This window comes from Rosa rugosa, chromosome 5 (assembly GCF_958449725.1).
Source record: "Rosa rugosa chromosome 5, drRosRugo1.1, whole genome shotgun sequence".
NCBI lineage: Eukaryota > Viridiplantae > Streptophyta > Magnoliopsida > Rosales > Rosaceae > Rosa > Rosa rugosa.
Genome location: NC_084824.1, coordinates 807236 through 821636, shown reverse-complemented (window position 1 = coordinate 821636; position 14401 = coordinate 807236). Strand labels below are relative to the sequence as shown.

General features: G+C 37.5%; 1 protein-coding gene and 1 long non-coding RNA gene across 4 annotated transcripts; one reads left to right on the top strand and one right to left on the bottom strand.

Moving 5' to 3' along the window:
• Nucleotides 1-152: 152 nt before the first annotated feature.
• Nucleotides 153-1646, bottom strand: LOC133712769 (uncharacterized). Of its 3 annotated transcripts, XR_009847600.1 has the most exons (5): nt 1496-1646; nt 1127-1408; nt 747-1012; nt 453-569; nt 153-290 (listed from the first exon to the last, which is right to left on the bottom strand). It is a non-coding gene; the product is annotated as an uncharacterized LOC133712769 (long non-coding RNA). The 3 variants fall into 3 exon arrangements; XR_009847599.1 differs by lacking the exon at nt 1496-1646 and having other exon boundaries at nt 1127-1487; XR_009847601.1 differs by lacking the exons at nt 453-569; nt 1496-1646 and having other exon boundaries at nt 1127-1487.
• A 517-nt stretch (nt 1647-2163) lies between these two features.
• On the top strand, nt 2164-14322 carry LOC133708840 (uncharacterized). The gene is made up of 13 exons (XM_062134377.1): nt 2164-2228; nt 2855-3011; nt 3812-4354; nt 4693-5889; nt 5991-6318; nt 6679-6934; nt 7020-7236; nt 7375-7727; nt 7845-8354; nt 8852-10049; nt 10409-10762; nt 10854-11091; nt 11281-14322. The coding sequence occupies exons 2-13, from the start codon at nt 2907-2909 to the stop codon at nt 14193-14195; spliced, it is 8214 nt and encodes a 2737-aa protein (XP_061990361.1). The 5' UTR covers nt 2164-2228; nt 2855-2906; the 3' UTR covers nt 14196-14322.
• The last annotated feature ends 79 nt before the right edge of the window (nt 14323-14401 follow it).

Below are 14401 nucleotides of genomic sequence, written 5' to 3'. Positions count from 1 at the left end.
AAATTGCAGAGCCTAAAAACTCAAAAATCATCATGAATCCAAGACATCTGGGCAACATGAATAAAACAAAGTAAACATTCAAATTTGGTAGAGGTGTCTAAATTTTTTTCTTAAATGTCTTCTTGTCAATCATCTTCAAATCATACCTCGTATCATAAGCAATCATCTTTAGTCTATCCATGTTACTCGAGCGCTTGTAAGTGCTCCTTCCACAATCGGTCAACATTGTTAAAAACTAAGAACCGTTTAGCGTCCTTCATCAAGCCCGGTGCCTGGCTCTTGTTCATAGTCTGATGCACATAAGAAATATATTATCAAGCCTACTTTGAAGACCAGTCATTCTAAAATACAGCAGTCACGGGAAAGACTCGGTGAATTAACACTGTAATTGCATTCCCTGTCACAACCATATCACTCTAAATGGAATTATCTTAAAAACTTATCATACTAACCCTTTTTTGCAAATATGCTTGACGATCTCAAAGATAGGGTAGTCCTTTAAATCTTCATAACTTGAACATTTACTCCTCAACTCATCCAGTGTCAAATCATTCAATAAATAACAACATCTAAAGCCACAACAATAATTTCAGTGGAAAAAAATAAAAAATAAATATGAACTACCACGAAACAGATATACATACAATAAAGGAACCAGCAAGACCTAAAGTATTTAGTAGCAGTGAACTAAGGAAGTAGAAGTTTTTTTTTTTCACATACAAATGACAGTTAAAGCAATCACTCACTTATCATAGGGGAGCTTCTTTCTATTATTGGAGTTGGCCCGAGAACCACCTTCCTTCTTTTTCATCTGCCTTCGTACTTGTTCTTTCAAGCGTTGTCTCAACTCAAGGTACTCCAATGCTTCCTTGGTACGTTTTGGAGCTTCTTCTTCTTCCTCTTCCTCTTCCTTTTCCTCTTCATCTTCATACTCATCTCATTCCTCCTCGTACAAATATCCATCCCCCTCGGACTCATAATCATCATATTCCTCAACTGGTCGATCGAATCACTAAACGAAAAAAAAAGAAAAAAAAAACAGTAAATACTGAATTTATCAAAGAAAAACCATAATAACTGGCATATAAACAATGATCAGATAGGCAAAGATTGAAACTTTTCTTACCAGTGTATCATATCCCCGCATTTCTAGTCCAAATCAACAATTACAAATTCTGGGTAACCTGGAAATCGCCATGAACTTAAAATCAAACCTTCAAAATCAATAATTTCCATCGATTCTATAAATTTCAAACAAAACGCCCAAATTTTCTAATCAAAAGAATGAACCAAATCAAAACCAAAAAATCGACCTCCCTCTCAATCCTCGTTACACGATTGAAGAAAAAAGAAGCAATCCACTGATTATAGAAATCCAGACCACACTCGCAATTTAGATTAGACGGCTCTAGAAAAGAGAAGAAGCAACCCACTCTCAATTTAGACTGAAGACATGCAAAATCAGAACCAATTAATTGCAATCGAAAAAACACACCTGCTCTCTCTCTCTCTTTGCGCAAAGCAAAGATACACAGCCGCACACTCTCGATCCTTCTTGACCTGTCTGGGCAAACTGTAACTGAATTTTTTAAGCTAGTTTTTTCTTCTTCAATACATTTTTTATTTTCGATTTCTTGCGTCATGCATGCTGATGCTATCAAAGTATCAACCAGACACAAGTAGTCCAATTAGGTCATCCTCTTCTTTTTCTTCTTCTTTGAAAACTCCAATATGGTCAAACAATGTAATTAAACCAGCGTACAAATGCTGTGTATCTAACTTGGCGATAAATTAATGAGGTTTTTCGATCTAAGTTCTTTTTATTATATACAAGTTGGATGTAGTCTGCCCATCTTTTCTTGTTAATTACGATCCATTTGCCTTTTTTAATACTTCATTTTACCCTTACAATTAAATAAAGTAAATAATTCCAAATTCACTTGTTTTAGCTCAATTTTAAATTTCAAATTTAAATTCCAAAATTCGTAGAATTTTTCTTTCAATTTCCTAGTAGCATCACAAGACCAACCAATTTCCCAACCTTTGAAATTCCCATATGTATCTTTCGGGAATTCATCAGACCCTTCTTTCCCATTTCTCCACATTATCTCGCCGAGTATTGACACAGGTAACAAAGTGTATTAACAATAAGACTTAATGAATAATAAGTAAAACCAAACCAAAAGCAAAACTAGAAGCAAGTGTGAAGTCCACCATTGTTGATTCAGGTATCACCTTTTACTCTCTGTATTTAGAACATGATGACCAGTTTATATGGTCAAGCAAATTTAATGTGTTCATACTTAGTGAGTAAGCTTTGGTCTCGGGGAGCTCTTTTTTTTCCGATAAGATCTTGGGGAAGTCTTCTAGTCTTCTAGATACAAAAGTAGCAGATTGCTTTTTCCTACTATGAACAGTGATTTTTTCAGGAAAGTCTGTCCCGGTTCCCAATATTTTTCTTGGAGAAAAATGAAAGAGAAGACTTATCCGAGTGAACTTTGTGTTTTTTAAAACCAAGAAAGAAGACCTTTTGAGGTCAATGGTCAAGTGGAGAGAGTTGAGAGTACGGACCAGCCAATTGACGAGAAGAACTTCGCATCTAAGTAGAAAGTACAGGCCTTTATTGTCACCATTCACTCTCTTCTTTCTTTTAAAAGGTTTTTGGAATCACTTGTGCTTTGATCAAAGCTCTAATCCAAAAGCATTTTGGTTTTGGAATCACTTGTACTATAGCATTGCATGCAGTGATCATCCTATTATAGATTCCTAGACTTGTCTCTTTTCTTTGTGCAAAGCTCTCATCTTTTGCAAAATCTAAGAAGTGGGTTTTCTGTGAAACGGTTCATAATCATAGGCTCTGTGTTGAAGAAGGCAGAGAAGAAAAGCAAGAGTCTTTGGTGGAGATCATGGAGGTTTCAGGCAAGAAAAAGATCAAGCCCGACCCTTTCACTGATACTGTGTTTTCTTGGTCCCTGGAGAACATTTTCAATGAGGATCTTTACAAAGACAAGGTATTTGCTTCCACTTTTAATAGTATAGATCTTATCTTGTTTTTGTTAAGAAAGGTTGTTGCTTTATGTGATTATTATGTTCTATTGTCATTATTCTGGATTCTCTGTTTCTTCAAATGTTGTTGAGTTTGGTATTGCAGCTTTCCTTTTGGTAATGTATTAGTGGGGAAGACCCACAAAAGGAAAAGTTATTAATATGATACCGGGTTTCGTCTTGCATCTTGTTGCCGATGAAAGCAGGTTGCTTTTTAATTAGCACATTTTTTTTTCTTCACTTTTTAATGTAATTGTGCTCTTAAAAGAAAAGCGTTACCCAGGAACAAAATGGCCCTAATAGAAAATGGCATATATATATATATATATATATATTTTTTTTTTTAGGGCAACGGAAGACTAATCCATTGATCGAAATCATGACGACCTCACTCGGTCAAGCATGAAGGGTACAGGCACCCCTCATATTACAATGCAAGCTCACGAAGAGTACTAAATCCAAAAGAAATCCATACTTGAAAACTAAAATCCTAAAGGAACTGCTGAAAAAGAAAATGCAGAATTGAAAAAACTCCCTAATCCTACACTGCCCAAAAATGGAACCAATGTCCTGAACATCTTGACGCCTAAGACCCTTTTGGTGTACGTCGCGACATTCAACACACCCACAGCAACATTCTAGGAACAGATTGACTTAATTTTCAATCACATTGTAGTATTCTTTTTAAAGTATACTAACTCTTAACTTTTATGATATCATTATGTGTTGTTTGAAAAGTACTCATTCTGAGCCTTTACTTTTCTAGGTGAAAAAGATTCCTGAATCATTTCAATCGGCTGAGCATTACTTTGGGTCTTATATATATCCTTTGCTGGAAGAAACCCGAGCAGAAGTGCATTCAAGTATGGAAACTCTTAATAGAGCACCATTTGCTGAAGTAGTGGGTTTTGAAGAAGCCAAGCCATATGGAACAAAGCTATATGATGTCAAGGTTGATTACTGGCGAAACAGGTTCAGTGATAGTGGCAAGGAGCCATATAAAACTTTGCCCGGTGATCTTTTTGTTTTAGCTGATGCTAAACCTGAAACTGTTTTTGATTTACAAAGAGTAGGGAGGTCATGGGCTTTTGCATCAGCCACTAATGTCTCAGAAAGTGAGAATGAAGATGACAGTACCTCTCTTTATTTTAAAGTCAAGGCATCAAAAGAGTTTGAAGTTGAAAATAGCAGGACATCACTTTTTATAGTTTTCTTGGTGAATTTAATCCCTGAAGGAAGAATTTGGAAAGCGTTGCACATGTCCAGAAATCTGAAGATTATCAACGAAGTTCTATGCCCTGAATCTATGGTAATGAAGGTTTTGTTTAGTTTTCTTCGTGAATTTAAACCGTACTGAATAATGTAGGTTTTGTTTAGTTGATAGAGCTACATTTACATTCCCTAATATCGGACCTTGTCATGAATCAGTAGGTTTTCATAATTATTAAAATAATTCCCTAAAAATTCTGACTCAATGTCTTCCTGTTAGGATTTAGGGACTGATGCAACATGTTTTGACTTTCTTTAGCCATGTATCTCTCCCATCTAATTATACCATTTGATTTTGAATTGGGAGAACTTTTGTATTTGGATTAAAACCTGACATTTATTGTTGGAACTGACTGAATATGCTATGCTTGGTATTAGGTTCAGAAAGATTTCTGCTCTGAAAGGAATAATGACATCTGGAATCAGAGTATAGTTGAGAGTCTATCATCTGGATTGAATGAATCCCAAACTGGGGCAGTGTTGGCCTGCCTTGAAATGCTGCATTCTGGTGAAAAGTCTGCTGTGGAACTTATCTGGGGTCCTCCTGGTACTGGAAAAACAAAAACCACAGTTACTCTGCTTTCAACCCTGCTACAGATGAATTGTAGGACTCTTATTTGTGCTCCAACAAATGTTGCAATAGCTGAAGTTGCTTCTCGTCTTGTGAAGATGGTGCGTAAAGCAGAGCCAAATGATTTGTTTTGTTCTTTCGGAGAGATTCTTCTATTTGGGAATAAGGAGCGACTGAAAATTGGTTCAGAGATTGAAGAAATTTATATGGACTACCGTGTCAAAAGGCTTGTAGATTGTTTGGGGCCAAGGACTGGTTGGAGGCATTGCTTTGCTTCCATGATAGGTTTACTTGAGGATTGTTTTTCTGATTACCATATTTTCTTGGAAAATGAGTTCACGAAAGAGACAGAACAAATGAATGTTAGTGAAACGAAAGATAAAGATTGCAGAAGAGGTGCGCAAGTTAAAAAGGGGAAGTGCAAAACATTTGTTCAATTTTTGAGAGGTAGATTTGCGTCTACTGCAACACCGTTAAGAAATTGCATTTCTGTGTTCTGTACCCATGTAGGGAAAAATTATATTTCGGTAGACAATTTCCAAGACTTGGTTTCGCTTATCCGGTTAGTTGATTCCTTTGAGTTACTGTTGTCTCAAGATAATGTTGTTTCGGAAATGTTGGAAGAACTCTTTTCTCATTTGGATGTTGAAGATGTGTCTGAGTCGTTTGTAGGCAACTCTTTTGATCTTTGTATGATGAGAAGGGATTGCCTTTCAGCTTTACGCACTCTACGGGATTCTCTTAGTCAACTAAGACTTCCAAATATTACGAATGAGGAATCTATCCGGGAGTTCTGTTTTCAAAGAGCATCCCTTATATTTTGCACTGCATCTAGTTCGTATAAGCTGCATAGAGTGGCAATGGAACCACTAAGCATTGTTGTTATTGACGAGGCTGCACAGCTAAAAGAGTGTGAGTCCACAATACCTCTGCAACTTCGAGGTGTGAAGCATGCTGTTCTTGTTGGTGATGAATGTCAGTTATCAGCTACGGTAAAAAGCAAAGTACGTTGACGCTACATAGACACATATTCTTTCCTTCTCTTCTCATAATTTGATATTGTACTTCTTTCTTATTGCAAAATCTGCTTTCGTATCTTCTATAGGTTTCTGATGAAGCTGGTTTTGCAAGAAGCTTATTTGAGAGGTTGAGCTTAATGGGTCATTCAAAACATCTTTTAAATATGCAATACAGAATGCATCCATCAATAAGTTTATTCCCAAATTCAAATTTCTATTATAACTTGATCCTGGATGCTCCAAATGTAAAACGAAGAAGCTATGAGAAGCACTATCTTCCAGGAGCAATGTTTGGTCCTTATTCTTTTATAAATGTGATTGGTGGAAGAGAGGAGAAAGATGAGGATGGACATAGTCGGAAAAATATGGTGGAGGTTGCTATTGTTTCAAAGATACTGCGGAATCTGTACAAAGGTATGTCTAGCAGGAGATTCTTCTTCATGTTCTCATCTCCATATTTTAATCATCGGGATTTCCAAATTGATGCTTTACATTACCTTATTCACTAAAGAATACTGACTTGAACTGCAACAAATGTATTGTTTCTTCTTTCTGCTACCACATAACTGGCATTGTATGGCTGATTCATTTTTGTTTAAATCTGTTTGCAATTTGATTCAGCACTTCTCATGTAAGTCTCCATTGCTTTAGTTTTGACCCAAGAAGTATGTCCTTAGGGTTACAAATTTAAACCACCAAACATGCCAAAGTCTTGTGCTGTTGTGCTCGTATTTTGTTATTTTGATACTCTTTTGGCTTTCTCTATGTATACAGAATGGGTTAAATCAAAACAGAGACTCAGTATTGGTATAGTATCTCCCTATGCCGCTCAAGTAGTCGCAATTAAGGACAGAGTGGGTGAGAAGTATGATAGGCTTGATGGCTTTGTAGTGAAGGTAAAAACAGTTGATGGGTTCCAAGGTGGGGAAGAGGATATAATTATAATGTCCACTGTACGATCCAACAGCCAGCAATCACTTGAATTCATTTCAAAATTGCAAAGAGTTAATGTCTCTATTACAAGGGCTAGGTATTGTTTTACTTCAACTTTTGTGCTTTTTCCTTCTTGTTTATAAGTTTGGTGGAAATGTCTACTGAGCCTCTGATGACTTCAGGCACTGTTTGTGGATTTTGGGCAATGAAAGAACTCTTTCCGATAGTGAATCTGTTTGGAAGGCCTTGGTCCTTGATGCCAAAGGTCGTCAATGCTTCTTTAATGCCGATGAAGACAAGGATTTAGCCAAGGCCATATTAGAGGTAAAGAAAGAGTTTGACCAATTTGATGATTTGCTCAATGCCGACAGTGTACTTTTTAGAAGTGCTAGATGGAAGGTAAAGATCTTGGCATCTGTTTCAATATACATGTATATATACATATCTTTTTTCTTTTTTTTTTCGAAGAACTTATACTAATGAACTTTTCAATATTTTTGCTTTAATGGGATTATTTGGTTTGTACATTATCTTCAGGTACTTTTCAGTGATAACTTTCTGAAGTCATTCAAGAAACTGACATCAGTCCGCTTGAAGAAGTCAGTGCTAAATCTTCTACTGAAGCTTTCCAGTGGTTGGAGACCTAAGAAGCGAAATGTTGAGACAATTTCTGGTAGCTCTTGCATGATCTTGAAGAAATTTAAGGTTGAAGGTCTATACATTGTTTGCACTAATGACATTGCAAAGAACCAGGAGTACGTTCAAGTATTAAAGATCTGGGACTTATTACCTCTAGAGGATATCCCAAAGTTGATAAACCGCCTGGATAGTATTTTCAACAGATATACTGATAACTTTATTAATCTTTGCAAGCAGAAGTGTCTCGATGGGTATGTTGTTTAAGCATCTAGTTTTTGTTAACATGCCTTTAAATTTAATAATAATGAGTCCATCTTTCTATAGTTCTAACTAGTTATTGGTTTTCTTTGTTTGTCATTTGTATCCAGTGATCTAGAGGTTCCAAAAAGCTGGTCGTCTTTGGAATTTTCCCGGTTTAAGGATCTTAGCATCAGTGAAGCTCAGAGTGATTTAGTTGGTGACACTTCTGATTGTAGAAGCTATGTTGAGAATTCACAGGTTAGCGAGAGTTTGTTGCTGATGAAATTTTATTCCTTATCATCTGGGGTAGTAAACCACTTGCTGTCAGACCGTGAGGGTAGAGAACTGGATCTTCCATTTGAAGTTACAGACGAAGAGATGGAGATTATCCTTTATCGTAGAAGTTCCTTTATAGTGGGACGGTCAGGAACTGGGAAAACCACAGTTTTAACCATGAAATTGTTTCAAAAAGAACAATGGCACCAATTTGCGGTCCAAGGATACTATAGTAGTCAAAATACTAGCAAGGTTGAGCCGAGTTCTGCAGCTACTGAAGGGAAAGTTCTGCGCCAGCTTTTTGTGACAGTGAGTCCTAAGCTATGTTTTGCCATCAAGCGACATGTTTCACACTTGAAAAGGTGAGTGGACCATTCATAAAAAACATTTTCTGTCTCTTTTAACTTTGATATGAATTTAGGGTTATGATATGAATCATTAGACTACATTGTCCACTCTCGGAAAGAACATGCAATAAAAATGTTTCTCGTTTTATTATTAGCTGCAAAAAGGTTATGGTGTTACAGTAAACTATATATAGTTTTTAATTGTTGTTTTTTCTTTTAAAATAATTATCCTTCTCTCAGATATAATGACTTTTCATGTAAATTAAACAACCTACCGTACTTCATGTGAGTTTAAAGTCTAAACTGTTTTTTTCTGGAAATTCTAGTATGAATGCACCATATAGAATTTTGGAAATTCTAGTTCAGGACTCGCTACATGGTAACCGAGGATACTAATCTCTCTTGCTCATGGCGAAGTCTCTTTCTTAGTCCGAACGAATGATATTTAAATCTTCTGTATACATTGAAGTACTAGAGGCCCAAGTTTAATTTGCTAATTTTGATGTCCACAGTTTTGCATGCAGCGGAGGTACCTCAACTGACTCAACTGAAAGAGGTTTAATTGATATGGCTGATTTTGATGAGGAGGAAACCCAATTCAAGGATATCCAAGATTCATTTCATGATATTCCTCCGAGTTCTTACCCACTTGTTATTACATTCCATAAGTTTTTGATGATGCTCGATGGGACATTGAGTAACTCATACTTTGAAAGATTCCTTGATGTGACAGCTACTGTTGGCCATTTTAGGAGTTCGAGATCAGTCGCATTTCAGAGCTTGATAAGGACGAAAGAAGTTAATTATGAGAGGTTTAGCTCTTTGTATTGGCCCCGTTTTAATACTCAGATAACAAAGAAGCATGACGTTTCAAGAGTCTTTATAGAGATTATTTCTTATATAAAAGGTGGCTTAGGAGCTATAGATGCATGTGATGGTAAACTCAGCCGGGAGGATTATGTTCAACTGTGTGAGGGCCGGGGTTCTAATTTGAGCAAGCAAAAGAGAGAAGCAATATACGATGTTTTTCAGGCTTATGAAAAGTTGAAGATGGAAAATGGTGAATTCGATCTGGCTGATTTTGTAATTGATCTTCACCGTCGACTCAAGCATGAAAAATATGAGGGTGATCAGATGGAATTTGTTTATATTGATGAGGTTCAAGATCTCACAATGAGTCAAATTGCTTTGTTTAAACACATGTGCAACAATACTGAAGAGGGATTTGTCTTTTCTGGTGATACAGCACAAACAATAGCAAGGGGTATTGACTTTAGGTTTCAGGATATACGACATCTGTTCTACAAGAAGTTTGTATTGGAGTCAAGAAGCAATAACAACGATGAAAGAAAAGAAAAAGGCCTCGTCTCTGAATTACTTCAGTTGACTCAAAACTTCCGTACTCATGCCGGTATATTGAAGTTATCACAAAGCATTGTTGAACTACTGTATCGGTTTTTCCCCTTTTCTGTTGATGTTTTAAAACCTGAAACCAGTCTGATTTATGGGGAAGCTCCAGTTTTGCTTGAATCTGGGGAAAACGAAAATGCAATCATGAAAATTTTTGGTAACAGTGGAAATATAGTTGGCTTTGGTGCAGAGCAGGTGATTTTGGTGCGAGATGATGGTGCTCGACGAGAAATATCCAAATTTGTAGGGAAGCATGCTCTTGTCCTAACCATAGTGGAGTGTAAGGGCCTTGAGTTTCAGGTAATTACAATCTGTATTCACTTATTCACTTTAATTGCTGACAAAGTTACTGAGATTGATTCAAGTCAAGTCATGGATTGATATATATTTGTATATTGATTTTCTCTGTTGCCACATTTTCCAGATGAATTCTAACTACACATCAGAAAATGATCAATTATGAATTATCCAGTCCATTCAATCTTGACTATGTTTGAAGTCTATTTTTGAATTCATTCTAACATTTATGTATCCCTCTCTCTAGGATGTACTCTTGTACATTTATATTCTGGTTTTACATCAGAAAAATGATTGTTATGCTGCAGATTTTGTTTGATGTTGAAATATCCAGTCCTAACATTTATCTATCATCTTTATAGGATGTCCTCTTATACAACTTTTTCGGCACATCACCTTTGAAAAATCAGTGGAGGGTCATATATGATTACATGAAGGAACAAGATTTACTTGACTCCACATTACCTAAGCGCTTTCCAAGTTTCAGTGAATCAAAACACAACATATTGTGCTCTGAACTGAAGCAATTATATGTGGCTGTTACTCGAACAAGACAGAGATTGTGGATTTGTGAAAATGTGGAAGACCTCTCGAAACCTATGTTTGACTATTGGAAGAAAAAATGTCTTGTGCAACAAAGGCAGTTAGATGATTCACTTGCCCAGGCAATGCAAGTGGCAAGCAGTCCAGAGGAGTGGAAATCCCGAGGCATTAAGGTTCGCTTCATCTTTCATATAAAAGACAGCTATATCTGTTGTTGACACCACTATTTCGAATAATATGTTTCTGTTCTGTTTGCCCTTGCAGCTATATCATGAACATAACTATGAAATGGCCACAATGTGCTTTGAAAGAGCTGGTGACACTTACTGGGAAAGGAGGTCTAAAGCTTCCGGCCTCAAAGCTATTGCTGACCGTATGCGAACATCAAATCCCGAAGAGGCTAAATTGATCCTTAGAGAAGCTGCTGAAATATTCGATGCTATTGGCAAGGCAGATTCTGCTGCGAGATGTTTTTCTGATTTGGGGGAGTATGAAAGAGCAGGTATGTCTCATCAAACACCAGTGTTCTTTAATATGCTTTCAGTTTTCTATCCTTAGTATTCAAATAATTCTATTGCTTTTATGGTCTGTTGCACTTGAATCTTCCTATTGGTTGCACGATTTGTGTAACTTTGGTTATGAGATGCAATATAAAATTTAGTTTCTGACTTTGTAAATTTTAATGGTGCAGCTAGGATATATTTGGAAAAATGTGGAGACTCGGAACTTCAAAGAGCTGCAGAATGTTTTTCACTAGCGGGATGCTTTGAGGATGCTGCAGATGTCTATGCCAAGGGAAATTTTTTCGCGGAGTGTCTCACTGTTTGCACAAATGGGAAACTATTTGAAATGGGTTTGCAGTATATTAATTATTGGAAACAGCATGCTGTTGAGGACTGTGCTAAGGCTAGTAGAGGAGAAGGAATATATAAAATGGAGCAGGAATTTTTAGAGAGCTGCGCACTTCACTATCATAAGTTGAAAGATAACAGATTAATGATGAAATTTGTGAAAGCTTTCAATTCTATAATATTGATGCGGGACTTTTTGAAGAGTTTAGGGAGCCTTGATGAGCTTTTGTCATTGGAGGAAGAATTTGGAAATTATCTGGAAGCCGCAAACATCGCCCAGCTTAAAGGTGAAATCCTACTTGAATCTGATTACCTTGGAAAGGCAGGTAAGTTCAAAGAGGCCTCACTGCATATTCTGTTTTATGTAATTTCCAAGTCTCTTTGGTCCTCTGGTAGCAAGGGCTGGCCCATGAAAAAGTTACCACAACAGGAGGAGCTTCTGACAAAGGCCAAGTCATTTGCCAAGAATGTGAAAGATAACGTTTATGAGCTTGTTTGCGCCGAGTCGGAGATTTTATTGAATGGGCAGGATAACTTGGCTGTTTTGAAACATCAAATGGAAGCTTCTGAAAGACTTGAGAGTATTAGAGGTGAAGTGTTATCTGCTCGAAAAATTTTGGACGCCCATCTCTCTCCAAGAACTGATAAGTATTTATGGGAGAAAGAATTAATTGGAGATCTTGTAAAGCATTCAAAAGATAAAATATCTAGAAATCAGGTGTCCATTGATTCGCTTGTCTACTACTGGAATTTCTGGAAGGAGAAGATCCTTCACATTATTGAATCTGTAGGATGTGTGGAAACTCCAGAGTACAATAGTTATGTAGAACTCTGTTTTACTTGTTTAGGAGTTTGGAGGTTGTATCATAATCTGAATCCAATCTATGTTTTACTGGTCCCTGATGCTGATTGGGTTAGAGGTCTGGACAAAAGGCATTTGAAAAGTTATGGGAAGTTGGTCTCCATTGATGTTCATCAGCTCATTCCAGCAGCTCAGTATTATTGGAGTTCAGAACTGCTCTCTGTTGGCATCAAAGTTTTGGAAAAGCTTGAAGCACTTTTCAAGTTCCCACTAAAGAATTCTGACTCGACATTCTTCCAGTGCAGGGCTCTTACCCTTATCTTTGATGTTGCAAGAAATCTTTTGGATTCCAAATGTCTGAAGCCAAGGCATCAAGATTACTTGACACTACAGAAGCTGGTAACATTTTCGACTGGGGATTATGTTGCTTACATCTTTCCTTTAGATTGGAGGATTTCGTTGAGACAGAATATGATTTCTCTTAGAAGAACTGATGCTTCAAAGAATGTGCTGAATCAAGTTATAGTTGAATATACCCGCTCGAAGAAGGAGCTGTCTTATGGGCAGATTGGAAGGATCGCAATGATCATTCTCGGGTCAGGTAAGCTGTTGAATACTGAGCTCTCTGTTCAGCTTGTGAAAAAGCTTGAATGCAATATACTATGGAAGGCCTTCATTGAGAATCTCTGTGCGAGCATTGGACCTGGACATACCCGTCAGGAACCAATAGAGGTGTCTGTCATGTGTCGGTTACATGAGGCTTTGGTTGAAACTTATAGTGTCAACTGGAGGAAGATTTCCGACTACATATCACCTGGTTGCTTCTTGTATCTTGTGGAGCGCCTTCTGTTTTCAGCAAGTTGCTTTCAAGGTTTTGTCATCACTACAAGTTCTTGCTTTGTTGAATGGCTGATATACCAGGATGAAGATACCAGCTTACGTTCCATAGTGACTGGTGGGCTTCCTTCTCTGGGAACCATTCTTCCATTTGTGATTAGTGTGGTTCGCGATTGTATTTTTAAGAAGAAGGATATGATTGAATGGATTGAGAAGTCTGACGGAGATTGGAGGAAGTATTATCAGCCACTAATGTTGCGATTGGTTACTGTCTTGTGTTTGATTAATTTGAACTTTCGCTTGTGTTTGGATATAATCCATGATTTGCTGGGGAGGAACTTTATCACTGAACTCCTACCATGGGAGTTTTATGATGCACTTAGGAGGAGGAGGAAACCCAATTCTCTCATTTTAAATGTGAATGTGCTTGCTGGAGCTCTCAAGAAGATTGATAATACTTTGGTGATTGCAAGCTTCGGGGCTGATTGTTCAAGGTTTTACTGTTCGGATGCCATCTTTGTCGACATGACGGCCAACCAATGCAAGGATGACATATTGAGAAAATGGTTTCCAAAACCGCCTGTCATTCAAGTGGCACAACATCAAGTTGGATCTGTTGAAGAAGGTAGAAGTTCTCGCAGTCCTGTACTCTCTGCAACTGATTCTGAAGAAGGTAAGAGTTCTAAACTTGTGCCTTCGGACTCCAGCTTGGTGAAAGAGACTGCTGTTGCAGCTGATAAGCAGTGTGAAGCTGAAGATGGTCGCAGTAAAGATGAGGGTAATTGCATATCCAATGCATCAGATCAGCAGTGTCCAGGCCCAAACTTGGAGCAGCATGACGCCAAAGACAGCCACACAAAAGGTGAGGAAAACAACGCATCCACTGAGTCCAATGCATCAGATCAGCAGTCTCCAGGCCCAAACTTGGAGCAGCATGACGCCGAAGACAGCCACACAAAAGGTGAGGAAAACAACGCGTCCACTGAGTCAAATCCGACATGTGAACAAGTCGGTGGTACTTCCACCCCATCTGGCAGTAAAGAAACTGGAAGCAAGGCGAAGAACAAGACAAAGGGTAAGAACAAGAAAAACAAGAAGAAAGGAGGCAAGAAATAGGTGTCACATGCCCTGCAATTTCTGTACTTTGGAAATTTCATCTGGGAAACTTGTTTATATCTGATGTAACTCAAACATAATATCTATGGTTAGTACATATTATCTATGGTTTCTACATTTCATATCATCATGTTATTAGTAATCAGAAGAAAAGATTGTACTGCTATAAGAAACTATTCAATGAACAAAAATGCCTGGCCTCTTAT

What these genes read in the sequence shown, in the direction of transcription:
- LOC133708840 (XM_062134377.1), top strand. Translation starts at nt 2,907, where the DNA reads ATGGAGGTTTCAGGCAAGAAAAAGATCAAGCCCGACCCTTTCACTGAT. An exon ending in TTAGAAGTGCTAGATGGAAG is followed by an intron (nt 7,237 to 7,374) that starts GTAAAGATCTTG and finishes CATTATCTTCAG; the next exon opens with GTACTTTTCAGTGATAACTT. An exon ending in GTAAGGGCCTTGAGTTTCAG is followed by an intron (nt 10,050 to 10,408) that starts GTAATTACAATC and finishes TCATCTTTATAG; the next exon opens with GATGTCCTCTTATACAACTT.